Raw genomic sequence first — 22,005 nt, forward strand, 5'->3', positions numbered from 1 at the left:
GAGTGAGTAGGACTCTGCCATCCACTGTGATAAATCGAAACAACACTTTTGATCCCTAAGTTAGTAAAAAGTAACTAAAACGGACTGCCAGTGTTCAAGTACAACTACTCCCTTTCCCTTATCCCGTCATGCTGGCAAATGTGGCGGAGGTCTCTTAAACGTTATAAAGTAAAGCCCCTTCTATTATTTGGTGTGTGAAGTGTCACTTTAAATCTTGCATTGTGATGCTGTCTCTACCGTCTGGGGACTTCCCTTTCTCTGTTTGCAGGGAGGGAAGCGTGTGTGCATGCATGTGTGTGTGTGAGCGGAGGGTGAATGATAGTTTGAAAAGAGGTCTAATGCGACGCGGATAACTTTTCTTTAGAGTGGTTCAGGTAGATGGTCAGTAGAGAGCCAATTTCTGAATAAACTCATAGGGGAAACTTACGGGACATGGTATGGTGCCTGTCACATAGTCCGTGCTCGTTACCTGATGGCAGCGGCACATTCGTGTAACATCATCCTTTCCTCCTTTCCTCCTTTCCTCCTTTCCACAGTTAGTCATTGAGAGCCTACTCAGTGCCAGGCTCTGGTCAGGTCCTGGGAGTGCTCCAGTCAGCGAAAAGGCTGACGTGTCTTTTCTTCATGGAGTTTATGCTCTGGTGTGAGGATGCAGTCGCTAAATAAAATAAGGAGCTGATCTCATACTTTAAAAGAGCATAAACGCTATGAAGAAAAATAAATCGGCGATATGGCTGGCGGTTGATGGGAAGAGAAGGATTTACGGTTTTAACTAGGATGGTCGAGGAAGGTGCTGTTAAGTATGGTCAAGGTCAGGCAGATTGGGTTTAATTAAGTGGGTGGCTTTGGGAAAGTCCAGTTGAACTTTTGATCCTCAATTTCCACATGTTAAAAAAAAAGATATAATGAACCTGCTACATAGGGTTAAATGAGATGATACGGAAAGCATATAGCATTGTGCCTGACATCTGACTCCCAGCAGGAAAGAAGAATGGTTAGTACACAGGAAGGTGGTTGCTGCCCCCTGACAGACACAGGCTGGGACACACAGGCATGCTCAGAAGGGCTGGGAGGTGAAGTGTGAGAGCTTTGTTCCAGAGGGAAGGCTGCGGTAAAGAAGTGTAACGTAGATAGGAGAGAAAAGAAGAGATGAGTGGGGGCGTCCTGGCTGGGTATGTGGAGGGAAGAATGGAAGCATTGAGGTTCTTTCCTTTCTTCCTAAAGAGAACGTAAGAGACTTAGTTCTTTTGCTTTATTTTTGACAGGTCTATCACCAGTTGATCCTGCCGTTCTGTTTCAGTGCCTAATCAAGTGTTTTACAGTCTAGTTTGGGAGGAAGTCAAAAAAATATATATATATATATAAATACACATATGTATATGTATTTATATATGTGTCTATATAGGTATGTGTGTGTATACAAAGATAAAAAAAAATAGTTGCTAAATAGATTTTCTTTAAAATGAAGAAATGAGAAGTGCTGGAAGCATGGCAGGGGTGGGTGGGGACATTGACTGACGGTGGAAGAGTAGGTTTGCTCTGAGTCCTTAAAGAGGGATCAGGTTTCCAGTCTTTTCTTTGGAAGGACACCGATACTTCCTGGAGTATGTTCCATAGTACCTTAGTCCTAACATGATTAGGTAGAGAAGGTTTGGAGGGTCAGCTGAGATTGCAAAAGCATCGTGTGCCATCGCCCATGTTGAGGTTCACACTACATGTTCACTTACTGAAGCGAAGGAACCCGCGGAACTGTGTAGTCCGGCAGGACGGGGCCCCCCGCCCCCACCGCCCCACACTCGACCTGCAGAACAACCCAGAACGCTTAGGGGACCTGGGTGCAGTGGGGTGCTGCCGGAAGCTCACTCTTCTTTTCAAGTTACATTTAGGGAATGGAGTTATCACTTGTCTTCGTGCGCAGACAGTATTTGTAGAGCATTTAGAGATCATTACACTTATTTGCTGTAGGTGTTAAAGTTTAGGAGAAAAAAATGACTCCAGCCCAGATAGAGAAATGACTTAATGAGGATTACCATTTTGGATCTCCCCGTTTTCATCTTTTAGTTTTCTTCTCTCTGTTGCTTATTTTGTTTCTGTGAAATGTTTTGCACAATATTGCAATACGATGAAGAATTGTTTTGAAAGTTGAAAATGGAAACATTTTAAAGACACTCCTATTTTAACTACTGCGTTTCCTCCCTTCCTCCCCCAAGGTGTATTACCCAAATTTGGGATGGATGTGCATTGATGCCACCGACCCAGAGAAGGGGAACTGGCTGCGATATGTGAATTGGGCTTGCTCAGGAGAAGAGCAGAATTTATTTCCGCTGGAAATCAACAGGGCCATTTACTATAAAACTTTAAAGGTAAGAGTGTTGGAGCTGGTCAGCTGTGAGTTACTCTGCCTGCATTTTTGTAACTGACAGTAATGACCCTGGCGACCTTGAAAGGATTAGATTTGAAAGTGGTTCATCAACACAAGCAAGGTCTTTGTTTTAAATATACAGTTGCCACTGCTTTGTGTGCACCAAAGCATGAAGATCCTGTTAAGTAATTACATGCTGCATCTTTGTAGATACTGATGAGTTAAGCCTGTGGCAGCTACTTCCCTCCTCATAAGATACAAATGCACCAGCCACTGTCCAACTGGCAGATGTATCCAAGTGTAGGAGACCGTGGATAGCTGTGGTGCTTCTGTGTTAATGGAAAACACGTTCTTGGTCTTCAGTGTCATGTAGCCATGGATTTGCGTTTCTTTTCCCTAGATTTTCTTCAGATTGGAAGTTAAACAGAATGGGTTTCTTCTTTCTGCCACTTTTTGATTTGGAGACATGAATTGTTGAGATGAAAAGAAGAGGAAATCATTTTCTAGAGTTTGTGGTGAGGTCAGAGGTCAGTGAGAACATGCCGGGCAGTTAGCATTGGGCACCGTTGGGTGCTGCTGCATTTCTGGCGCTGGCCCTGCCTCCTTGTTGTCTGGGAAGGCGGATCTGCACTGACCCTGCGTGGAAGTGTTCTCTAAAGGGGAGGCTTGAGGCTCTAAAGACAGATGACCGTTGCTTTTTGGGATAGTTACGTCTATTAAAGTTGCTGCAATTCAAGTTTCTGTTTATTCACTTCCATTTAAAATTGTCCTAGATCGGGGGACGGTCGATGAAAACAAATGATCTTCATGGAGCTGAAACCTCTTGAGCAAGCGTTGGAAGACAGTGGTCAGCTTTGCAGCATGGTGAATTTTAGCTGCGTGGTAGCGCTGGGACTTCTGGGAGTTTAGTTAACACAGCCGTTTAATTCTCCTTTACCGTATTTTTCCTGTCATCTTCAGCCAGTTGGACTGCCCTTTACTGCATATATACCCAAGCCCTTGCTTCCGGTCTCTACAGGAAATGTTTTTTTGTGCTGTTGTCTCATGAAAAATGTCTACCACCTTCCTGCTCATTTTTCTTGCTGCTGGATTGTGATAGCACGGTCTCCTAGTAGGTATTTCTATGCAGTGTGGTTACACTGCAGTTTGACATTGGATTCAGAACTTGATTCAAGAATTCATTCATTGTTTCTCAAACTGATTTAAAGGGAGAGTTACCTCCGGTTAAGTTGGTGAGGCAGAATCCTGGTGGAGATGAAATAGTAGTGAGGGGATGAATGGGAGGTGATCAAGGGAGTGGAAATGAGGCCCCAGGGGAGAGCAAGCCCAGGGTGATCCTCAGACACTTCGCAGTTCCTTCGTCTGACTTCCCGTTAAAGCGTGTTCATTTCTGGTAGCAAATCTGAAACACTGAGAATCCAGAGAGAATAGTGTTTGGGAGAGTGAACTCTGAGGCCAGACTGCTGGATTAAATCTGGGCTTGCTCTGTGACCCGAGGCGAGTCACTGGGACTTTACTAGCTGTGTAACCTTAGGCAAGTCACCTTTCTTCGCCTTCGTTCCCTTATTTGTAACATACAGATAACTATAGTATTGACCTCATAGGGTTATCATGGTGATTTATAGGTTATTAGAGGTAGAGCTCTAGTGCCGAATAAATGCTAAATGCTAGCTGTTATTTTTGGTGAGGTATTATAGTCCTGTGGTGAGGAGTGGGGACTCTGGAGCACATTGCCTTGTGAGCAAATTCTGGCTTCTAGATGTGTGACTAGGAGAAGTTACTTAAGCTCTCTTAGTTTTCTCATCTGTAAAAATGGAGGTCATAGTACAATTAATACAGTTGTTGTGAAGGTTAAACAAGCCACTAGTTTTAAGGTTGTGTGAGCAGTTCCTAGCCTAACCGGAGTATTCCCAAGTGTTAACCGGCTGTACCATTGCCATTCTTTTTCCCTGTCTTTGTCTGAAGTAACATAGTTCTGTCTTTGCAGACGTCCCCCAGTTCTGACCTTTGATGTTTGCTCACGTATGCACAAGACCTTTCAGATTCCTTGCTAGTGATTATCTCACTATAATCTTCTAGATTAAGCTTTCTGCGGGGTAGGTTTTGTAAATAAATTACACGTGATGTTCCTCTGGGCTCTGTATAGCCTTCTCAACTATCACCCAGATAATTAGGAAATCTCAACACTGGTCCTGTTTGTAGTATGATTAAAAACTATTTTAAATTTCCAAAAGTTAGATGTTGGCCTCCCACCCATTCATTCATCTCTTCATTAATTTGATAAATATTTATTGAGAGTCTACTGTGTACCAGGTATTCTTCTGTGGTAGTGAACAGAACAGATAAGGTCTCTGGTCTCATGGAACTCCAGCTTATGGAAAATAAACAATGAGTAAAATTATAATTTTAAAAAATTGTACAAAATTATATCAATTTTATATCTATCCCCCGGCGGGTCAGGGAAGACAAGACATAAAAACCCCCTCCTTCCTAACCCCCTAGCATGGGAAGGAGCTAGTCACACAAAGACCTCTGCGGGAAGACCAGTCTAGAAAGAGGGGCCCAGTAGAAGTAAAGGCCTTGAAGTAGGAATAAGCTAGATTTTTTTTTTTTTTTTTTTTTTTTTTTAAGGAATAGAATAAAGACCAGTGTGTCTGGAGCAAGGAGAGGAATGGTAGATGGGGCTGGTGAGGTGGTCAGGGGTCAGATCAGGTGGGGCCTTGTGGCCTACAGGGAGAAAGATGAATTTCAGTCTTTAGTTCACCCGTTTGAGAGCTGAGGCTGTCTGACCCGTGACTTGGAAGAGATCATGCTGGTAACTAGATTGTAAGTGGCTGAGTGTTGACGTGTTGTGTATTCTTGTAATTCTGGAGTATTTCTCTTATTTTGACCTAGTGTCAGGAATATTTATTGGAACCCTTGTCTCTCCCTAATTGGTCTGGTAAAATTTCGAGTTTATATTTACTGATACTTAGATAAGAGAGTATGCTTGGTTCTGTAAGCCTGTCAGAACTCAAAAGTTGAAGGATCTTAAAGTCTTCTTGTTTTGCTGAAATCCCAGTACAATACATAAAAAAGAGGTTGTTTGGACTTTCAGCTTTGAAGATGTGCATTTATAGTTCTATATTTAAGGACATAGTTTTTCTTTTCTGAAATTTGACTTACAAAATCTTAAATGTGCTAAGCAGTGCAGAAGAAAAAACAATGTAGTACTGAAGCAAACAAGCACTGATTAAAAAAAGTATATATTATTTTCCTCTTCATAAAGATCTGTTAGTTGTGTCGCTGTTTTACTATGAAGTGGGGAAGTAAAAAGCTCAATAATATAATAATCCTCTCAGCTGCTAACAGTTTTGAAGGTTGTTCAATCGCTAACAAATCAGGTTACTCTTAACCTAGCTGTTCACCAGCTCACTAGCTATTTAGAAATGTTAGATTTAAGAACAGATTCTGTTGTGTTTTATATTGTGTTTTGCAACAACAAAGGAGTAGCCTCCTAAATAAAGAGTTTGTGCTGATACTAATCTTCACACAGTTGCTAGTGCAGTCAGTGCTCTGCAGAAGACTGCAGTGGAATGAACAAGGAAACTTTAAGCTCTGAGTCTGGTAGGTATCTTGAAAATGTCCAGTGGGTGTCTTGTAGCCAGTGTTCTGGTTATAATGTTTGGGTTAGGGACATATTGGGAATACATTTTTTTCCTCCCTCCATTCCGTGTTTCTTTTTTATGGTTTTTATTGAAGATTTCACTTATTTCTGTGAACGCTAATCATTTCAAATATTAGAGGATACTGCCATTCCATCAATATGTGATTTATAACAAAAAGAGAAGTAAACTATACATTTGGAACTAGAAATAGTTTACTTAAATAAAAAGCCTGTTCCTGCAGCAGAAACAGATTTAGCTCATCAGAGTGCCAAAAGACATCTGTAATGGCTATTTCAGTTGATTAATAGATTATATGTTAGATTTAGTTTTTTGGTTTAGGTGTAACTGATTCAAGAAGGCAGATAACAGTATATTGGTTTAAAGATAAGGAAATGGCAGGTTTTAGCCATCCTTGGTGGAGCAAAGGAAACAGTAGCTTGTTCTTTCAAAGAATTTAGAATATCTTAAAATTTGGACTACATAAACTGAGTTCTGAAGAGAATGAAACGAAATAAAGTCTACTTTCAAGGGCTTTATTTAGACGAGAAGGTATGTTAAAATGAGGAACTATGCTGTTTCTAAACTGGCATCTTAGATGGAATTCACCTGCACCTAAAACCAAGGGCCTCCTCTTCCATAATCCTAGTGCAGTGATCAAAATCCGGGAGCTAACACTGACACAGTATTTCATTAGCTAATCTATACACCTTATTCACATTTTGTCAGTTGTTCCAACCATGTCCTTATAGGAAGAGAAAGCTCAGTTGCATTCAGTTGTAATGTCTTATCAGTCTCCTTAGTGTGGACAGTATGTCAGTCTTTGTCTTGTATAGCCTTTCAGTTTTGGGCAAACCTGTCAGTTATTTTGTAGAATGGCCCGCAGTTTGGGCTTTTCTTATATTTCATCATGATTAAGTTATGGTCATGGATTTTGGGCAGAGATCTCCAGAGGTGATGATAATCTTTCCTGTGCATTGTATCAGGAGGCACAGGATGTTGATTTATCTCATTCTGAGGATACTGTTTTTACCTTTGTAATTCATGTTTTATGGGGAGATGTTTTGAGACCATGCTAATACTCTATTACACCTGAAACTTAGACCTACTAGTTTTAGCATCTGTTGATGAATCAGTTATTACTGCTTTGATTGCCAAGTGGTGGTTTTCTAATTCCATTATTTGTTTTTTATTGATTAGTTGGGATCTACTTTAAGGAAGAGCTTTTCCTTCTTATTTATTTACTTGTTCATTCATTACATTTATATCAGAATGGACTGATGGATTCTTATTTTATTCGGTGGGTTTTAGGTGCAATCTTTTTACTTTTGTTGTTACCCTTGGAACTTTTTGAACAGATGAGTCATTGTGAGAGAAGCCAATAAGCCATTTCCTTAAATTCTATTTAGTAATGTGATCTTTCCACTCGGTTATCTTTTTCTTCAGGATCTGATCCTAGGTGTAATCAGCATGGTGGTGGTCCGTGTCCTCGCTACTCTCATGGCTTTTTCAGAGTTAATGTTTTAGGAGCGTAGTACCTGTGTGGTTTTTTTTAGGCACTTCCTTCTGCATTTAAAAGTTGTCTGGTACAGAGGGCAAGGCAGTGGATTCTCCTTTGCCCCGAGCAGGTTGGTGGCAGTGCATAGAGAATATAGTGCAGGGACGCCTGCGTCCTGCGTCCCGCTTCTTCTTTTAGCATTTCCGTGATATCATTAGCGGTGCGTTTATAAATGTGCAGTGACTTACAGTTCTTATCATGCTGAACTTGCTCTTGGCATCCGAAACGTACGTCGGTAATTAGCTTTCAACACTTCTCTTTCCAAGCCGTCGGGTTCTTTCCCTTACGCTTTACATTTCTCATGAGCCTAGATTTCGTGGGCAAAATGGTTCCGTGTTTTATTTTTCCTTCTGCGTGGGCAGTCGTGAGGCTTTGAACAGTAAGATTCGGTAAGGTAAGGCAGTTTGGAGTTGACAGCAGAGCCGCAGGTCCGCCCCCGCGGCCCCCCGGGAGAGGAGGCGGGCCGGGAAGTGAGGTCCTCCCTCCAGCAGAGGGTTTGTGCCCGCGGCCGCCGAGGCCCGCGGCAGCCAAGGGTTAAGGAGCCCTTCCTGCCGGGCTGGCCTGGCTCGCTGCCCCAGCTGGGAGCCCCGCCCCCGCCCCGCCCCGCCCCGCCAACAACCGCCGCTCTGATTGGCCCGGCTCCTGTCTCTTCTGTCCCCGCAGCCAATCGCGCCGGGTGAGGAGCTCCTGGTCTGGTACAATGGGGAAGACAACCCCGAGATAGCAGCTGCGATTGAGGAAGAGCGAGCCAGCGCCCGGAGCAAGCGGAGCTCCCCGAAAAGCAGGAAAGGTAGGCGCCCGCGCCGCCCCGGCTTCCCCCCGCCGCCGCCGCCGCCGCCCGGCCGAGTTGGGGCCCGGGCGGCGCCCGCGGCTCTCGGTGACCTTTCCCGGCCCGGCCCCAGCCCGCGATCACGGCCCCCGGCCCCCCCCCCCCCCCCCCCGCCCCGGGTCGCTGCTGAATCACGGCCGGACGCCGCGCTCGGGCTCTTGGCTAAGTTGGGGCCGAGAAGCCGGGCGCGCAAAAGTGAGCGGACTGAGCGCCGGGAGGGCCGGCCGAGGGCTACTTGTCACTTCGCTCGGAACCTCCGAAATAGCCGCACTCGTGGGTGGGAGCGGCGGCCGGTCTCTCCCGAGCCCTGCACGCCCGGTATATTCTTAGCTTTTTGTGCTGTTGGCCAGCGAACGCGTCGTGAAATGTGTTCCGAGAGTGACATTTCCAGGTCCGCAGATTCGGCGGCCTCGGATGCAGCCGGGACCGTGCGGGAAGGGCCGGACGCCGCCGCTCTGCCCCGGGCCGCGCCGCGCCGAGCCCTGCCACTCCTCTGGGCGCGGGGCCGGGCCGGGCCGGGACAGGCCCCGCCACTCTCCTCTCCTCTCCTGTCCTCGCCGGGCCGGGCCGCGCCGCCCTGCGCACGATTGCAACACTCGGGGTGGGCGAAGGTCTGAGCACGGCGGACCTTCTCGAAATTAGGCCATTAACAAAATGGAAGTTGAAGAGTGTGCTGTTGGGTCACTTTTGACTCAACTCCCGTAGTTTTATTTTGTTTTACGATGTTTTCGAACAAAAGATAAAGCGTAGTCACACTTAAAAAGGGGAGGGGATAATTCTGGGTAGGAAAATAGTTGGGTTGGATGTATCCTATTTCCAGCTGGCATTCAATTCGGACACGTTGGGTTTGTTTTTTTTTTTTTAATGAAGAATTTTAATGTGAATTCGTGAATCTTTCATAGAGCCCAGTTTGAATATATGCCAAGGCACGGCATGGTAGTTTCTTAGTCCTATAAATCCTTTTTGTTCGTTTGGTTTTTTTGCCTGCCTTAGGTCTTAACGTAAATTTTTGTAGTCATCAGAACTTAGGGGTCCGTCCTTTACTCCGAACATTGCCAAGTGAGTTGTGGAAGTCATAACTGTAAATGAAATCATAACATAAATGATTTTGGAAGAATGTAAAAAGAATGTTTAGAAATGTAGGCAAGAAGTCGATTGTGATTTTTTTCCCATTACATATTCTTTATATTTCACAGTGTAATGGGAATACAGCTAACTCATCCAAGAGAAAGTTGTGGGGGGGGGGTCTTTTCCTAAGTACGTGTTTTCTTTTTATCGAATGTTATTTCATTATTATTTTTAGGCCATTAAATGCTTTGATCCTGCATCAGATGGTCAGGGTATAGAAAATTCCCAAGCGTCTTTTTCTACTGCTGTAACTGAGTATTAAGATTTTTGTTGTTTTTAGGCTTAGTACCTAATTGTTTGCAAACTGTTTACATATTTCAGTTTGTTTCTTTATTTAGTGTTCATTTTATTTATGAGTAATGCCACCAGCCTCTCCAGGTAAGTTGTGATTTATTTGCAGGGGTGGTAGTTTGGGGGAGGGGGAGATCTTTACTCTGCTACTAAGTATAACTAATGATATATTTAAATATATTCATAGCTTCCTAGCAGCTTCTTTCAGGTTTTTCTCTGTTCAGCATACTTTGGTGTGCATCACTTTCTGCTTTTTTATTGAACCCTAAATGTTTTTTTTCTGCTCATTTAGTTGGATGTGGAGGAAAAAAACTGAAAATAAACTTTTTGTCTAATTAGTGATACATGAATTTACAAATGTACATTTTTATACCTGCCTAGATTGCTGGGTTTTTACATTGAATTAAGTAGTTCATGTTATCCCTGTTATTATTTTTGTATTTACTCTGGGAAGCATATAATCCACTGAGTCTTAGGTTTTAATGAAAATACTTGCATGAAGCTCGCTCTGGCAACTTAATACCCTGTTTTGAACAACTTACTGGTAAAGAGTCCTGAAGTTTAGAGAGTTTAAATAATGAGTCAAACCTTCTTTGCTTTTAAATTACTCGGTGAAAGCTAATTTATAGCTTGCAAAGACCTGAAACGGAGAACTTTTTATTTTAACTTGGTTCTGCTTAGGTCTTATGTGTGACCTCAGACGTTTAAAATATTTTTTCAGGCAGTGATGTCAGAGAGTAAATCAACATAAATTTCGTTCAGTAGCACATTAGCTTAGTAATTCTGAAAGCCAGATGTTGAAGACATGTAGCTGACAGGTAGTCTGACAGTGGACCTAACTTCATTTTGGTTATGAGGCAGGCAGAGAGAAACAAAGGGCCGAATTCTTCAGAGTTCTGGGCCTTAGCTCCTTTGCAGGACAGCTGCTATGCCTACAGCTGTGCATTGCATGTGGCGCCTTTCAGAATGCATCACGTTGCTGGGGGATCATGAGGCGTGTTCTGGGCAGTAAAAGCCCCGCTTCCCTTACAGAGTGGCCCCTTCTCTCTCTCTCTCTCTCTCTCCGTCTCTCTTATCATTCATTAATGCAGTTCATGTTTGTGAAGTCCCTGCTGTGTGCCAGGCACTCTGCTAGGTTGAACAGTGCAATGGTGAGCAGAAAAGAAGCAGTGACTCTTCTCATGTCGCCTGGAGTCTGGTTGGGGAGACCGACATTAAATCAGGAAGTTGCTGATCCGCACCTTGATGGCTGGCACAGAATAGGCCCTCAATAAATGTTGGCAGATTGGCAAACAAAGACCCACACAAACCTTGTAACGAAGGAAGAGAACACGGTGCTGGGAGAACACAGTTCATATTGTCTCTGACCAGGGAGCATGCAGTTTTGCCATGGGCCAAAGATGTGCATACTTGAGGCATTTCAAACGAGAATTTTGGATTCTCAGCTTTGTAAGTCAGCCTAACTTCTTAAATGTCTGAGCAGCCCGTTAGGAGATGGAGCATGAGAATTTCTTGGGACAGCAGGTAGAGAAGGAGGGAGGGTTTCTTAGTGTCCGATGCTTTGGTTATTTTAATTTGCACCACAGGAAGATTGTGATCTTAGAAGTAACATAGAAAGGCCATAGTTAGTTAGAAGAATTTACCATCTTCTCGATTTGTGTCCTGTTTGTTATTGTGAGAAATAAGAGATTGAATTTGCTGGTTAGCAGTAAATAATGACTGTTGGCAAAAGTTCTTTTAAAACACAGACTATAATAGCAAATTTGGTGTTGCCCTGCTGTCTCCTGGCCACAGAAGAGCCTTACCTGAAGTTCTTTTACCCTCAAGAAACAATAGTGGCTCATACACAGGGGCTGAGTGGAAGGCATGTAAAACACGGGACTCCTGGGTTTCTACCAGGTGTGTGACTGGGGAAGTTACGTTACCTTTCTGGGGTACAGTTTCCACAGCTGTAAAAATGGATGTTTTAACACCGAATGGCCTCTGTACTGCCTAGCCTCTTGGGGTTGCTGTCAAGAGCAAACGAGGTAGTAGAAGAGTTCAGCGGAGTGGGCGGGTCTGTTGTAACAGTAAGTGCCACTGACACCGTGCGGCTGAGAGTTTGTGTTCCTTGCAGAGGAAGGGATGAGTTTGTGACTCATTCAGTCAGTCGGTATTTATGGGGGATTTCTCTAAGCCCAGAACAAGCGGTGGGCCTCGCCACTCTGCTTTCCCATGGCAGAGCCTCGCCCTGTGCCGATTCACCCCGGTTTTTGGCCTGCTTCTGACCTATTGACTTTTCCGTTCACAACAAACTAGAGAGAGGAATTATTTATAGCAGCAAATAGTTTTTATAGCTGAGAGCTGGACAGTAAATAGGGCGGTTTATGACAAAACTGGCAGTGAATTGTGAAGAGTATGTAGCTCCTTCAGGTTACTTGAGAGGTTTAGATAATCCTTCATAAAAACTATAAGTAGTCCCTGAGAATGCCAACTGGTTTATAGTATCTGTCTAGGTGACTTGTAGTCATCACAGAATGGTGGAATTAGAATCAGCTTAAAGAGGAAATGTTTTATGTGTCTCTGTAACCAGAGTCGTTCAAATAAGAAGTCTTGGTACTGTGAAGAACAACTCAGTTTTCGTTAGTTGCACATATTTGAAATTCTTTCTTCTCCAAAGGTGACAGAGCATATACACACTTGCAGTCAAGTTAGGGAGGTAAGAGCTGCAAAATGATTTGGTCTGAGGCAGTTTAAGGGAAAGAAGTGAAGTGCTAACCTACTGGTGGAGCAACGAGGACTCCTGATGCCCAGAGAAGGGAACTCGGCTGGGCTTGCAGAAGGTGGAGAGGAGCCTTAGGGGACTGTCAGAGAAAAGTAGCAGATGTCTGGAGGGTGTCCCCTCAGCCTTATGTGACAGGCTTTTGCTGTGTCTGTGTCCCATGCTATGGTAGATGCTGAAGTTACAGCAGAGAACTAGAACGCCCAGGGTTCCCCCCTCTCGTGGAATGTACGTTCTAGCCAGCCAACACAGGGACGGTATGCGTTTTGGAATGTTACGTGTTTGTGTGTGTGTGTGTGAGAGAGAAAGAGAGTGCGTGCACACGCTGCTGGGGGGGGTGGGGAGACATGGTGTGACTGTGGATGGGTGGCCAAGGATGGCCTTTCAGAGGCTATGACATGAATGACACGGGTTGGGCTCCGTCAAGTTCCGCTCCAGGAAGAGTGACCGATTTGGATGTTCTGTCAGCAGTTTGGGGGAATTTATTGCCCCGGTCGGGGTGGGGGCATGGAGGGGCACCTAGAAACCCACGCAAGTGTTTTTGCATCATGAAACTCCGTTCTCCAAGTGGACGTATGGGCCCCTTTTCTACCAGGCACTGCACTCGGTGGCTGGATTGGTAGGGAAGATTAGAGAGATGAGTAAAACATTCAGGGAGGAGCTTATTGCCCGTCTTAATGTAACTCAGGGCAGGTCAGGCTTCCTAGGTATTCTAGTGTATGTGTGTTTGGGGTCCAGAATTGGGGGGCAGGGTAGGCAGGAGCCCCTTTGGAGAGGACATGATGCTGCTTTGTAGTGACAAAAGCAGAGCACCGTGGGGAGTTCTCCTGGGGAGGACTCCTGTGAAGGATATTGAGGAGGGGAAGAAGGAAAGACCTTGTGTGAGTTGGGGAAGGAAAAACTTGGGAGGGACATGGGAGGTCACAGGTCACCGCTGGTGTGACAAGAGGCTCTGATGGAGGCGGTGAGGGTGCTCGGGGGCAGAGGCGGGCAGCTCCCGAGCCCTGAGCAGTGCTGGGCACTCTCCTTTGGGCGGGTATTCCCCTGTAGTCTCTGCTACTGTGGTGTGCACACCGCCTCCACATGAGGAGTTGGACCCTTAGCCAGCTTGGCTGACCTGTCCAAACTCACTGCCGGTGGGTGTCAGAGTCAGAACTTGAACCCAGGTTTACTGTGCTTTTTCTTCTTCTTTTTTTAAAAGATTTTATTTATTTGACAGAGAGAGACACAGCGAGAGAGGGAACACAGGGGGGGTGGGAGAGGGAGAAGCAGGCTTCCCACCGAGCAGGGAGTCTGATGTGGGGCTCGATCCCAGGACCCCAGGATCATGACCCGAGCTGAAGGCAGATGCTTAACGACTGAGCCACCCAGCCGCCCCTCTATGCTTTTTCTTCTACAGGATATACTGCTTTTCATCCGCTTGTCCACGGGTGGGCAACGGCAGCAGATGGGAGGGAAAACACTGGTTCCGTTTAAAGTTACAATTAGAGGATGCGTGTGATAAAAGCCGAGAACACGGGTGCTTTGGTGGTGTTTGCTGTCGTGGCCTCTCCTAGCAGCCCACGGTTCTCGTTGAGGCTCCTTGGCCAAAGCTGAAGGGCAGAGGCCTGGCCGAATGATGGAAGCCTGGCCGTGGTGCCTGAGGGTGATGGCGGATGGGCCCTGAACCTTCTGGGCGTCTGGTGGGCAGGTCTGGTGTCCACTTCCTTGCAGCATGCTCCTCGGTAGCTCTTGTTCGCAGGTGCTGGCATAAGTTGTGGGGCAGTGGCTGGTGGTGACTGACGTTCCTCTGGAAGTGTGGCCCCAGCGTTGACCTGTCGCGTTGGACCCGAGAGAGCAGTGTCCTGGTGTCCTGGTTGGCCCCACTGTGGCCCTCACTTCCTTCTAGCTGGCTGACGTCTTTGGTGGGCGTTGGGTCCCATCTCCGATGGTTGCCTGCCAGGTTGATCGATGCTGCTGTTGCGGTGGCCTGTTTTTAAAAAGTGGATACAGCTTTGATATTTTTTCAACAGTAGGAGATGGGATTTTTTTTCTTTTTTAATTTCTAATTCTGCAGCTGCTACTAACTTGCTCCAAGTTTAGGTAAGAAATTGGTGAGTAGCTTTGTGCCTTTGATGTTTTTGCTATGTATAACTTGTTCATAAGGAAATTGTGTGGATTAACTAAAATTTTTCAAAGCATTTTGCACATTTTTCAACTGTAGTTCAGTGGATGAACTTGGAAAAATCCTAATACATGCCACGATTCAAAACTGCTTCAAGCATTGTGACTGAGTGTGTTAGGCTGTTACTCTGGTTCTCCTGTTATATGTAAATTGGAAGGTGAGACTTCCCTAATCCAGAAAATAGGTTTGATCATGATTACATTTTCTAAAAGGAAAAAAGAAACGAGGCCCTTAATGTGGTGAGTTCAAACTAGTTTCGTTGATTTTAAAAAATTTGTTTATAATTTGAAAGTAAAAAACAAAAACAAACCCCATAGGAGTACTAGGTTCTTCTTCAGAATTACGGATTAATTGTTTTTGGAAACTCACTGAGTACTTCCTTTCCCTAGGAACCCTAGGCAGTTTCCTGTTCTGGTTTACAGAGGGGCTGCTATACACACGAACTCAGCAGCATTACAGAGAGGAGTGTAGTCTCGTATTTGAAGTTGCCTGTGAAGAAGTGAGGGACTGGGCGAGTGCTCCAGGGATGCCGTGACGCGGGTTCTCCACACAGCGTGAGGCTGAGAGAGATGTGGGCCCGTCGCAGTCCCAGATCGGGCTAGCCTGGTAGTGTCGGCTCTCATGTGACCGGTTCACGTACCTGCTGCCAAGGACACGTCTAAAGTTTGATTTGATTAATGTTAATCATTTGGTTAACGTGGTTCGGGGGCTCTGAATGGCATGGAGAGAGGCAAGAGTTACTTGAAAAGGCTACTGTTGTTTCTCCAAGTGAAAAAGATGAATACTGAAAGCAGCCGTTTTTCTTTATTAGCACTCTGATTAAGCCAGTGTCAGATAGCCCAAGAGTTCTTGGTCGAACTGATTCCTTACAGTGGATTTTGATATGGACATGTCTCGTGATTTGACCCTTCTCTGCACATCCTGTCGTTAAGTGATGAATCACTGCTTTCCGTTGATCGTGAGGGTGACGGCCCTTCCTCGGTCAGCGAGTCGCACGTGTGCCCGGCACCGTGCTCGGTGCTCGGTGCTCCGGGGACAGCACTGCTGATGCCCCTACCGCTCGCGCTGCCGGCCGGGGAGGATGCTTATCCTCCTTTGTAGGTGAGGGAACTGGCACTCCCGACGGGTCACGTGGTTGGCCCCGGCTCGCCTGCCTCCTGCGTTCTTCGGCTCCGCCTTGCCTAAATCCAGTTTTTATTGATAATGTTTCTGAGTAGGACAGTCATACTGAATAAGTAGCAGTGTTTTGTAAGGCTTTACTAATTAGCCAAGATGAATTTTCACTACTCACTGTAGAATTGCCCACTTTAATCCTAAATAATAAGGCAGTGTGATTAAGGGAAGCCTTTGGTATTAGAAAGCGAACTTATGCTGAGAACTAATGCCTTCAGTTATTTTTGCCTTGGGGGTTTATGGATTGAATAGATTTATTGTATTCCTTTGAGCACCTCAAATGAACAGTTTTTAAAAACTCTAATAGATGACATTTTTTGTCCCTTGTTATCCATCGTCTGTTAAGTGTTTTTTTAAATGGTATTTGTTGGTTTGGGCTGCTTCTGAATGTTTCATTTTTCTCAAGTTTTATATTATTTTTGAAATCGGTTTAGAAACCGCAAGAACAGAGTGAGACATTGCCTTGGCCTAAGTCCCTCTGCAGTGCTGACGGCTTGGTGGGGGGTTGAGGGTGAATCACTTCTAGGACCAGGGAGCTCTTGCGCTTCGTCTTCTGGGGATTTCAAGAAGACGGTGATGTTCAGCTTCCTTCTCTGCACCGGTGTTCTTGCGTTGAGACTGACTGGCTGTTCCACTGAATACAATATGGTGATGTTGAAAGTTTTCTTAAGCTTGAATGTTAGAGATCATGAACGTGTTTTAATTTACATACACTCCAAAAATTAAATCTGGAAACTGGTGGTAAGTGCAGTGCTGATTCGTTGTGGAGTTAAATCATGCTTGTTTCTTTCTTTCTGTCTTGATGCTGTGACACCATTTGGTAGGGATTTTGTCTTTTTTTTTTTTTTTTATCTGAAGTGTTTATTTGGGCGGTGGCTTTTTATTTTTTATTTGTTCCTTTAAGAGGAGCTCATTTGAACTGTTGGAAGCAGCACTTTCTTAAGAGGTTTTGTTTGCTCTTAAAGCTGTTCCTATTCTAGCAGCTTGACTCATTCAGAAGGAAAAGCATGAAAAGAAACAAGGAAGAGGGAGCTGCCCTAACCTGCCTTTGTGCTCTAGTGAATTTTCCTCCTGAGGGGCAGGGGTTGATTGCTTAATTGTATTTACCTTGCTGTAGAGTCTTTGGAATAAGTAAAAGGTTTTGAAACTTTTTTGAAACTTCCTGAATTTGTAGCAAAACGTAATATGGCCTTTTCTACCTGAAACTTTTAATAAGAGTTTGGTTGACGTAGTTTTAAAGATTCGGTCTTTAACTAAGGTCGTTTACGCCCCCACCCCCATGCCTCAGACACACACACGGTAGTCCAGACAGACCCTCTGCCTAGTAATCCGTGCTTTCATTTTCCAAAAGCAATTTCCTTTCTGTTCTATCCTTTCCTCTAAAAATTAGGAGGTAGCTTTGTTTTAAAAGGTTAAAACTTGGCACATATATTAAGAAGAAAAAGTTCTGAGGGATTATGGGTAAGAGACGAAATTTCTCAGCATTCTGAACCCTCTGCTGTACCAATTTCCTCCTCCCATTTTTGTGGTCATGACCCTGAAATTTAGAAATATTTTTTGATGGGAATTTTCATACTAAGCTGGTACATGTATAGTTATTTTAAGTATTATGTATCAATATATTTTAATATACATAGAGTCTTTGAGTAGTTTCAGAAGCTAGAGACTTATTCTAATGATCAAATAATGATACTGTATGTGTATGATATATAAAAATACCAGTTTCTAAAATAAGATTATGACATTCAAAATCCTTGCTAATTTGATACTTGGAAAACTTCCATTTTATATGTTCTTATTAATCAGTATCTGAATGACCCAAACCTAATTTCATCCTTAATAAATTAACTGTATGTTACCAGTTATGTGTAGTTGCAGAGAATTATCTTTGCTTTGGTTAAAAAGAAAACCAGTAAGTACCTATTTAGGCTAAAAGCCCCCCTCCCCCCCCCTTTCTATTAAAGCTGCGGTGATAAACAGTCTTTCCCCTTGTACTTCTAATCCTTCCTATTGGGGCAGTCTTTTGTAGGTTTCCTGAGACACCACATGCCACAAAAATGAAGACAAACTGGTTTGTTCACCCCTGTTTAGAACCCCAAAACCAACCGTGTGCAGTGTTTGAAATGGTCCTACAGTTTAGAATGGGCAACAGTGTGAATTCCTGTGCCTTTTGTTACTTTAGTTTTTTTCTACTGTTTGGCTTCTTAGGTTCAGTTTTCATTCTCTTGCCAGTTGGAGGGGTAGAATATGCCTTTCTGGTTCTGTATTTTTGTTTTTAACATAGATTTTTAGACCCTGCGTCTCTGTGCAATCAGGTGACTGCTGGTTTTGGGCAGAGTGTCTGAGGACCCCTGTGAGGACTGCGGGCTTTCATCTCCGCCTCCTGCCTTTGCTACCTTCTCCGTGAGCGGATTAATGTTGGCACAGCGCAGACCGAAGCCTCACATTCCCCCCCCGCCCCCCCCCCCCCCCCCGGAACATGTTCCTCCTGCAGTTACACATTGTGGATTGTAATTTTTGTAGGATTGACAGTGGGGTTGAATTTACAGCTTCCCTCTCATTGTCATTCCAGACCAATAATCAAAAGGAATAACTAGAGATAGTCAGTCTTGGTTGGATTTTTGAACTAAGGGGCTTAAAATTCCAAATTTGCTTGTTTAAGCAGTTTGATTAGCTGCTGAATATATTGTCACAGGGAGTATCTTCCTTGCTGCATGTGATCGTGTCGTTGATAACAAGATCAAATTTGGGTGTTAAGCTTGATATTTATAGTTTTGATTCCATCAGAATTATAAATTCAAGAATTCCGGATATAAAATGTAAATTGCTGCCTGTGTGCCAAGATAAATTCAATTTATGGTTGCACGAGAGTATAGAAAATATTGAATCAAGAAGAAGTGATGCTTAACTCAATGCTCTTCCTGGCCCTCTTCAGTTTTAGAGAGACAGGGATCCCCTAAATCTCATGGGCCGTTGTCAGAAAGTACACGGAGTTGGTAAGCTCTGTTTTCACGGTGAATGATGATTGCGCTCCCTCCAACTTCCAACTGTGCTAAAGTACATGAGTATACTGCCTGAGCTTCATTATTGCTTCTCTGTTAAATACAACTTGATCACTACTTTGCACATGGATAACCTGTTTAAAATGAGCCTGAACTGTGTCTCTGTGTTGTGGGGAGGTGAGAAGGGAAAAATTGTTGACCCAGCTCTACCTCTGAGTTCTGGGAGATGTACGATGTGTGGACTTTATTGTGAACATGGCCTTGGAATTAGGCCAGGTTCATATCCCAGCTCCACCAGTTAATAGCAGTATGACTTTGGACAGGTTACTCCACATGTTTTGCTCTTCAGTTTACCTGTCTGTAAAATGGGGATAAGATCTGCCTTGCAGGATTGCTGTGAGCATCAAGCGAGAGCCTCGTAGGAATATGCCTGGCACACTGACCTTGGTCTGTCCCATTTTAATTGGTGGGCACTGGCAAACTTAGTCTGTCCATCCTTTGGCTTATTGTGGCCCTTCTGAAAAAATAAAGGAATAGTTCCAACATCTTCTAACACGGCTTATTAAAATCCGTATGTTTTGGTTTGGTGACACAAAGTGAATTAAGTATAGATTGAAAATTAGGTAAGAGTTAAGATGGTCTGTGGGTCTGCAACTATATACACATCGTGGCCTTAGAGAACTCATGGGCTGGAGACCTGCTTCTCTCTTAAAAGCTGTCTTATCGTCTGTCTCTTCTTTAGGATATCTATGTTCTTAGTATTAAATAAATATAAACAACTCTTGAAAAAAAAAACTGTCTTGTTTTACTCGTTACTCAAACTAGGGACACCTGTGGTTAAGTGGATTGGTGGATTAGATAACTCCTGGAATTTGATTTGTCGCTTGTGCCTGGGCAGAAGTAAACATGTTTGACTGTTTGCTTGTTGCCCAAATGAAGGGTTTGCTGTTTCCTTCTTCTGTCTTACCTCTATGTGGTCCAAACCACTCGTGACTGCCGTACTGTTGGGACCAAATTTTGTGGGTTGACATTTTGGATGAATTTTGGGTACGTTTTCTTAGACATTAAATTATCAGGCAGCCCTGAAAGTAACTGTGTGGGAGCAGTTTCCGTGCTGCCCATGACAGATTAGAAAATCTGTCATTTTACATCTTTCTGGATATGCAGTCAGGAAAAAACAAAAATGTGAAAGAGTCGTTTTCTTGCAGGTTACCAGGGAAGCTGACGGTATCAGTTTTAAGGAAACAAATGTCCTGATTTTCTGTGCAGCATTTTTATTGAGCAGTCTAAGGAGTGGAGTCTTTTTGGGGGTCACACAGGTGTACCCCTCAATATGCATGTTTGCATGAACTTAGAGCTGGACTCTGTGATGACACAGAGGTCCATGAGCCTCCAAGTGTGGTTATGTCTCTTTGTGACTACCGGGGGAGAGGGGTCTTAGGGGTAGCCAGATTTTCAAAGGGTGTCTAAGGTTTCTTTCCCAAAAGATTTAAGAACCATTGAGTGAACTGTTAATGTTTAGAAGCAATAAAATCAGTAGGTTACAGATTAAAAAAACACTGAAATGTACTCACAGCTTCTGTTAGAGCATTACTGTATATTGATGGGTGCATTAGTGAGTGTTTGAAGCACTCAGTTAAACTTCTGTCCTCATTGGACTTGTACATTTCCATAGTGATACCTGGGTGGGATCGTGTGAATCACTGGAGAACAAATGAACAAAACAAATGGATGAATTCGGAATTGTTAGTGGAAGCAGAATGTCATTGTCTTCGTAAGAAGGAACATATGCTGACAAGTGAGACTTGTAGGCGTGGGGTTTCTGTAGTTTGTTTTGTAGAGTCTACTGTGGGTAATCCTTACAATTGATTCCATTGATTCCATCTGTGTCAGGCACTGTGCAGAGTTCTTTTTTTGTGCATTATCTGACTTACTCCTCCTGATGACAGTATCAGGTAGTTGTCACTAGTGTGTATTACAGCTCGTTCCTGTCTGCCTTAACCAGGATCATTTCTCCTTAATCAGATCATGGCCTAAGGCTGCACGGTGTAGTTGCAGTTTTGTGAATTTCAGTTTTTGTGGGTTTGTGCCTTTCGAGAACCCGTTTTATCCCGAGTACCACCCCAACACACCGGGGAGGGACAGAGTCTCATTTAAGTTGGGGTCAGCTCTTTGCAGGAAAGATGTATGACTTTGGGGGCACAGGAACCTTTTGGGAGCAGGTGAAATGGGTGACTGGAGTGAGAGGGAGACCCTTCTCCAGCCTCGGGCACTGGCCTAGGAGGCAGCTGTTGAAAATCTAGTGCTTGGTGAGCCCTCGCACCAGGCTTCTTTGCTCCTTGGGGGGCGTGATTTTATCCCTATGTTGACGAAAGAGAGAAGCATCAACTCGAGAGAATGTGGCATAATCCTGGGAGACCAGCACTGAGAAGATTTGGTGTTTCTGAAAGGCTGCCATGTCGGTGCTTGGGGTTCCGTGGCTTCCGTGCCTCGGGAGGGCCCCCGCTGTGCACGTGTCCTTGCTGCACCTGGCTGGCTGGAGGTTTACTTCGTCCCCTCCCCTGTCTCTCTCTCTCTCCCTTCCCTCCCTCTCCCCACCTCCTTGGCCTTCCCTCTTCCTGCTTTCTTCCTCCCTCCTTTCCCCTCCCTCGTTTTTATTTTTAATGAGATTCAGAGTCTCTTGAACATCTTTTCCATTCAACATTTGCTTCTTGTTGACATTAGGTAGGGCCCTTCTGCAAAGGGACTTAACTTTTCACAAAGCTGGACGTAACTTCAGTTTTAAGTTCCTTTGGGGCAGACATCTTTGTGGTTTTATATATATATGTCTAAATGTGTGTGTGTGTGTGTGTGTGTATGTACATATATTCATTCCCTGTAGCTCTTAATAAAGTGTCTTGTAGATAATAAGCATCCAAGAAAAATCAAAATACTTCTGCTTCACCATGGTTCCAGAAACTTTACAAAAGTATTTAGAGGGGAAAAATTCTTACCTTGCAAGAATTGAGCTTGAGCTAAATTTGAACAGTAGTGTGATAGAGGCTAGTGCATCTGAGTGTGAGATGTAATGTCAAATAGGCTAGTTAGTATGAT

General features: G+C 44.1%; 1 protein-coding gene across 1 annotated transcript in view; it reads left to right on the forward strand.

Annotated features, from left to right (window-relative positions):
• The window catches only part of PRDM2 (PR/SET domain 2), a 117,775-nt gene that overhangs the window by 42,356 nt on the left and 53,414 nt on the right, over window positions 1-22,005 (forward strand). Inside the window, 2 exon segments of the mRNA XM_027578548.2 lie at window positions 2,211-2,363; window positions 8,228-8,354. Of these exon segments, the coding sequence (XP_027434349.2) occupies window positions 2,211-2,363; window positions 8,228-8,354 (280 nt within the window).

The sequence above is a fragment of the Zalophus californianus genome, chromosome 4, assembly GCF_009762305.2.
Source record: "Zalophus californianus isolate mZalCal1 chromosome 4, mZalCal1.pri.v2, whole genome shotgun sequence".
In the NCBI taxonomy this organism is placed as follows: Eukaryota; Metazoa; Chordata; class Mammalia; order Carnivora; family Otariidae; genus Zalophus; species Zalophus californianus.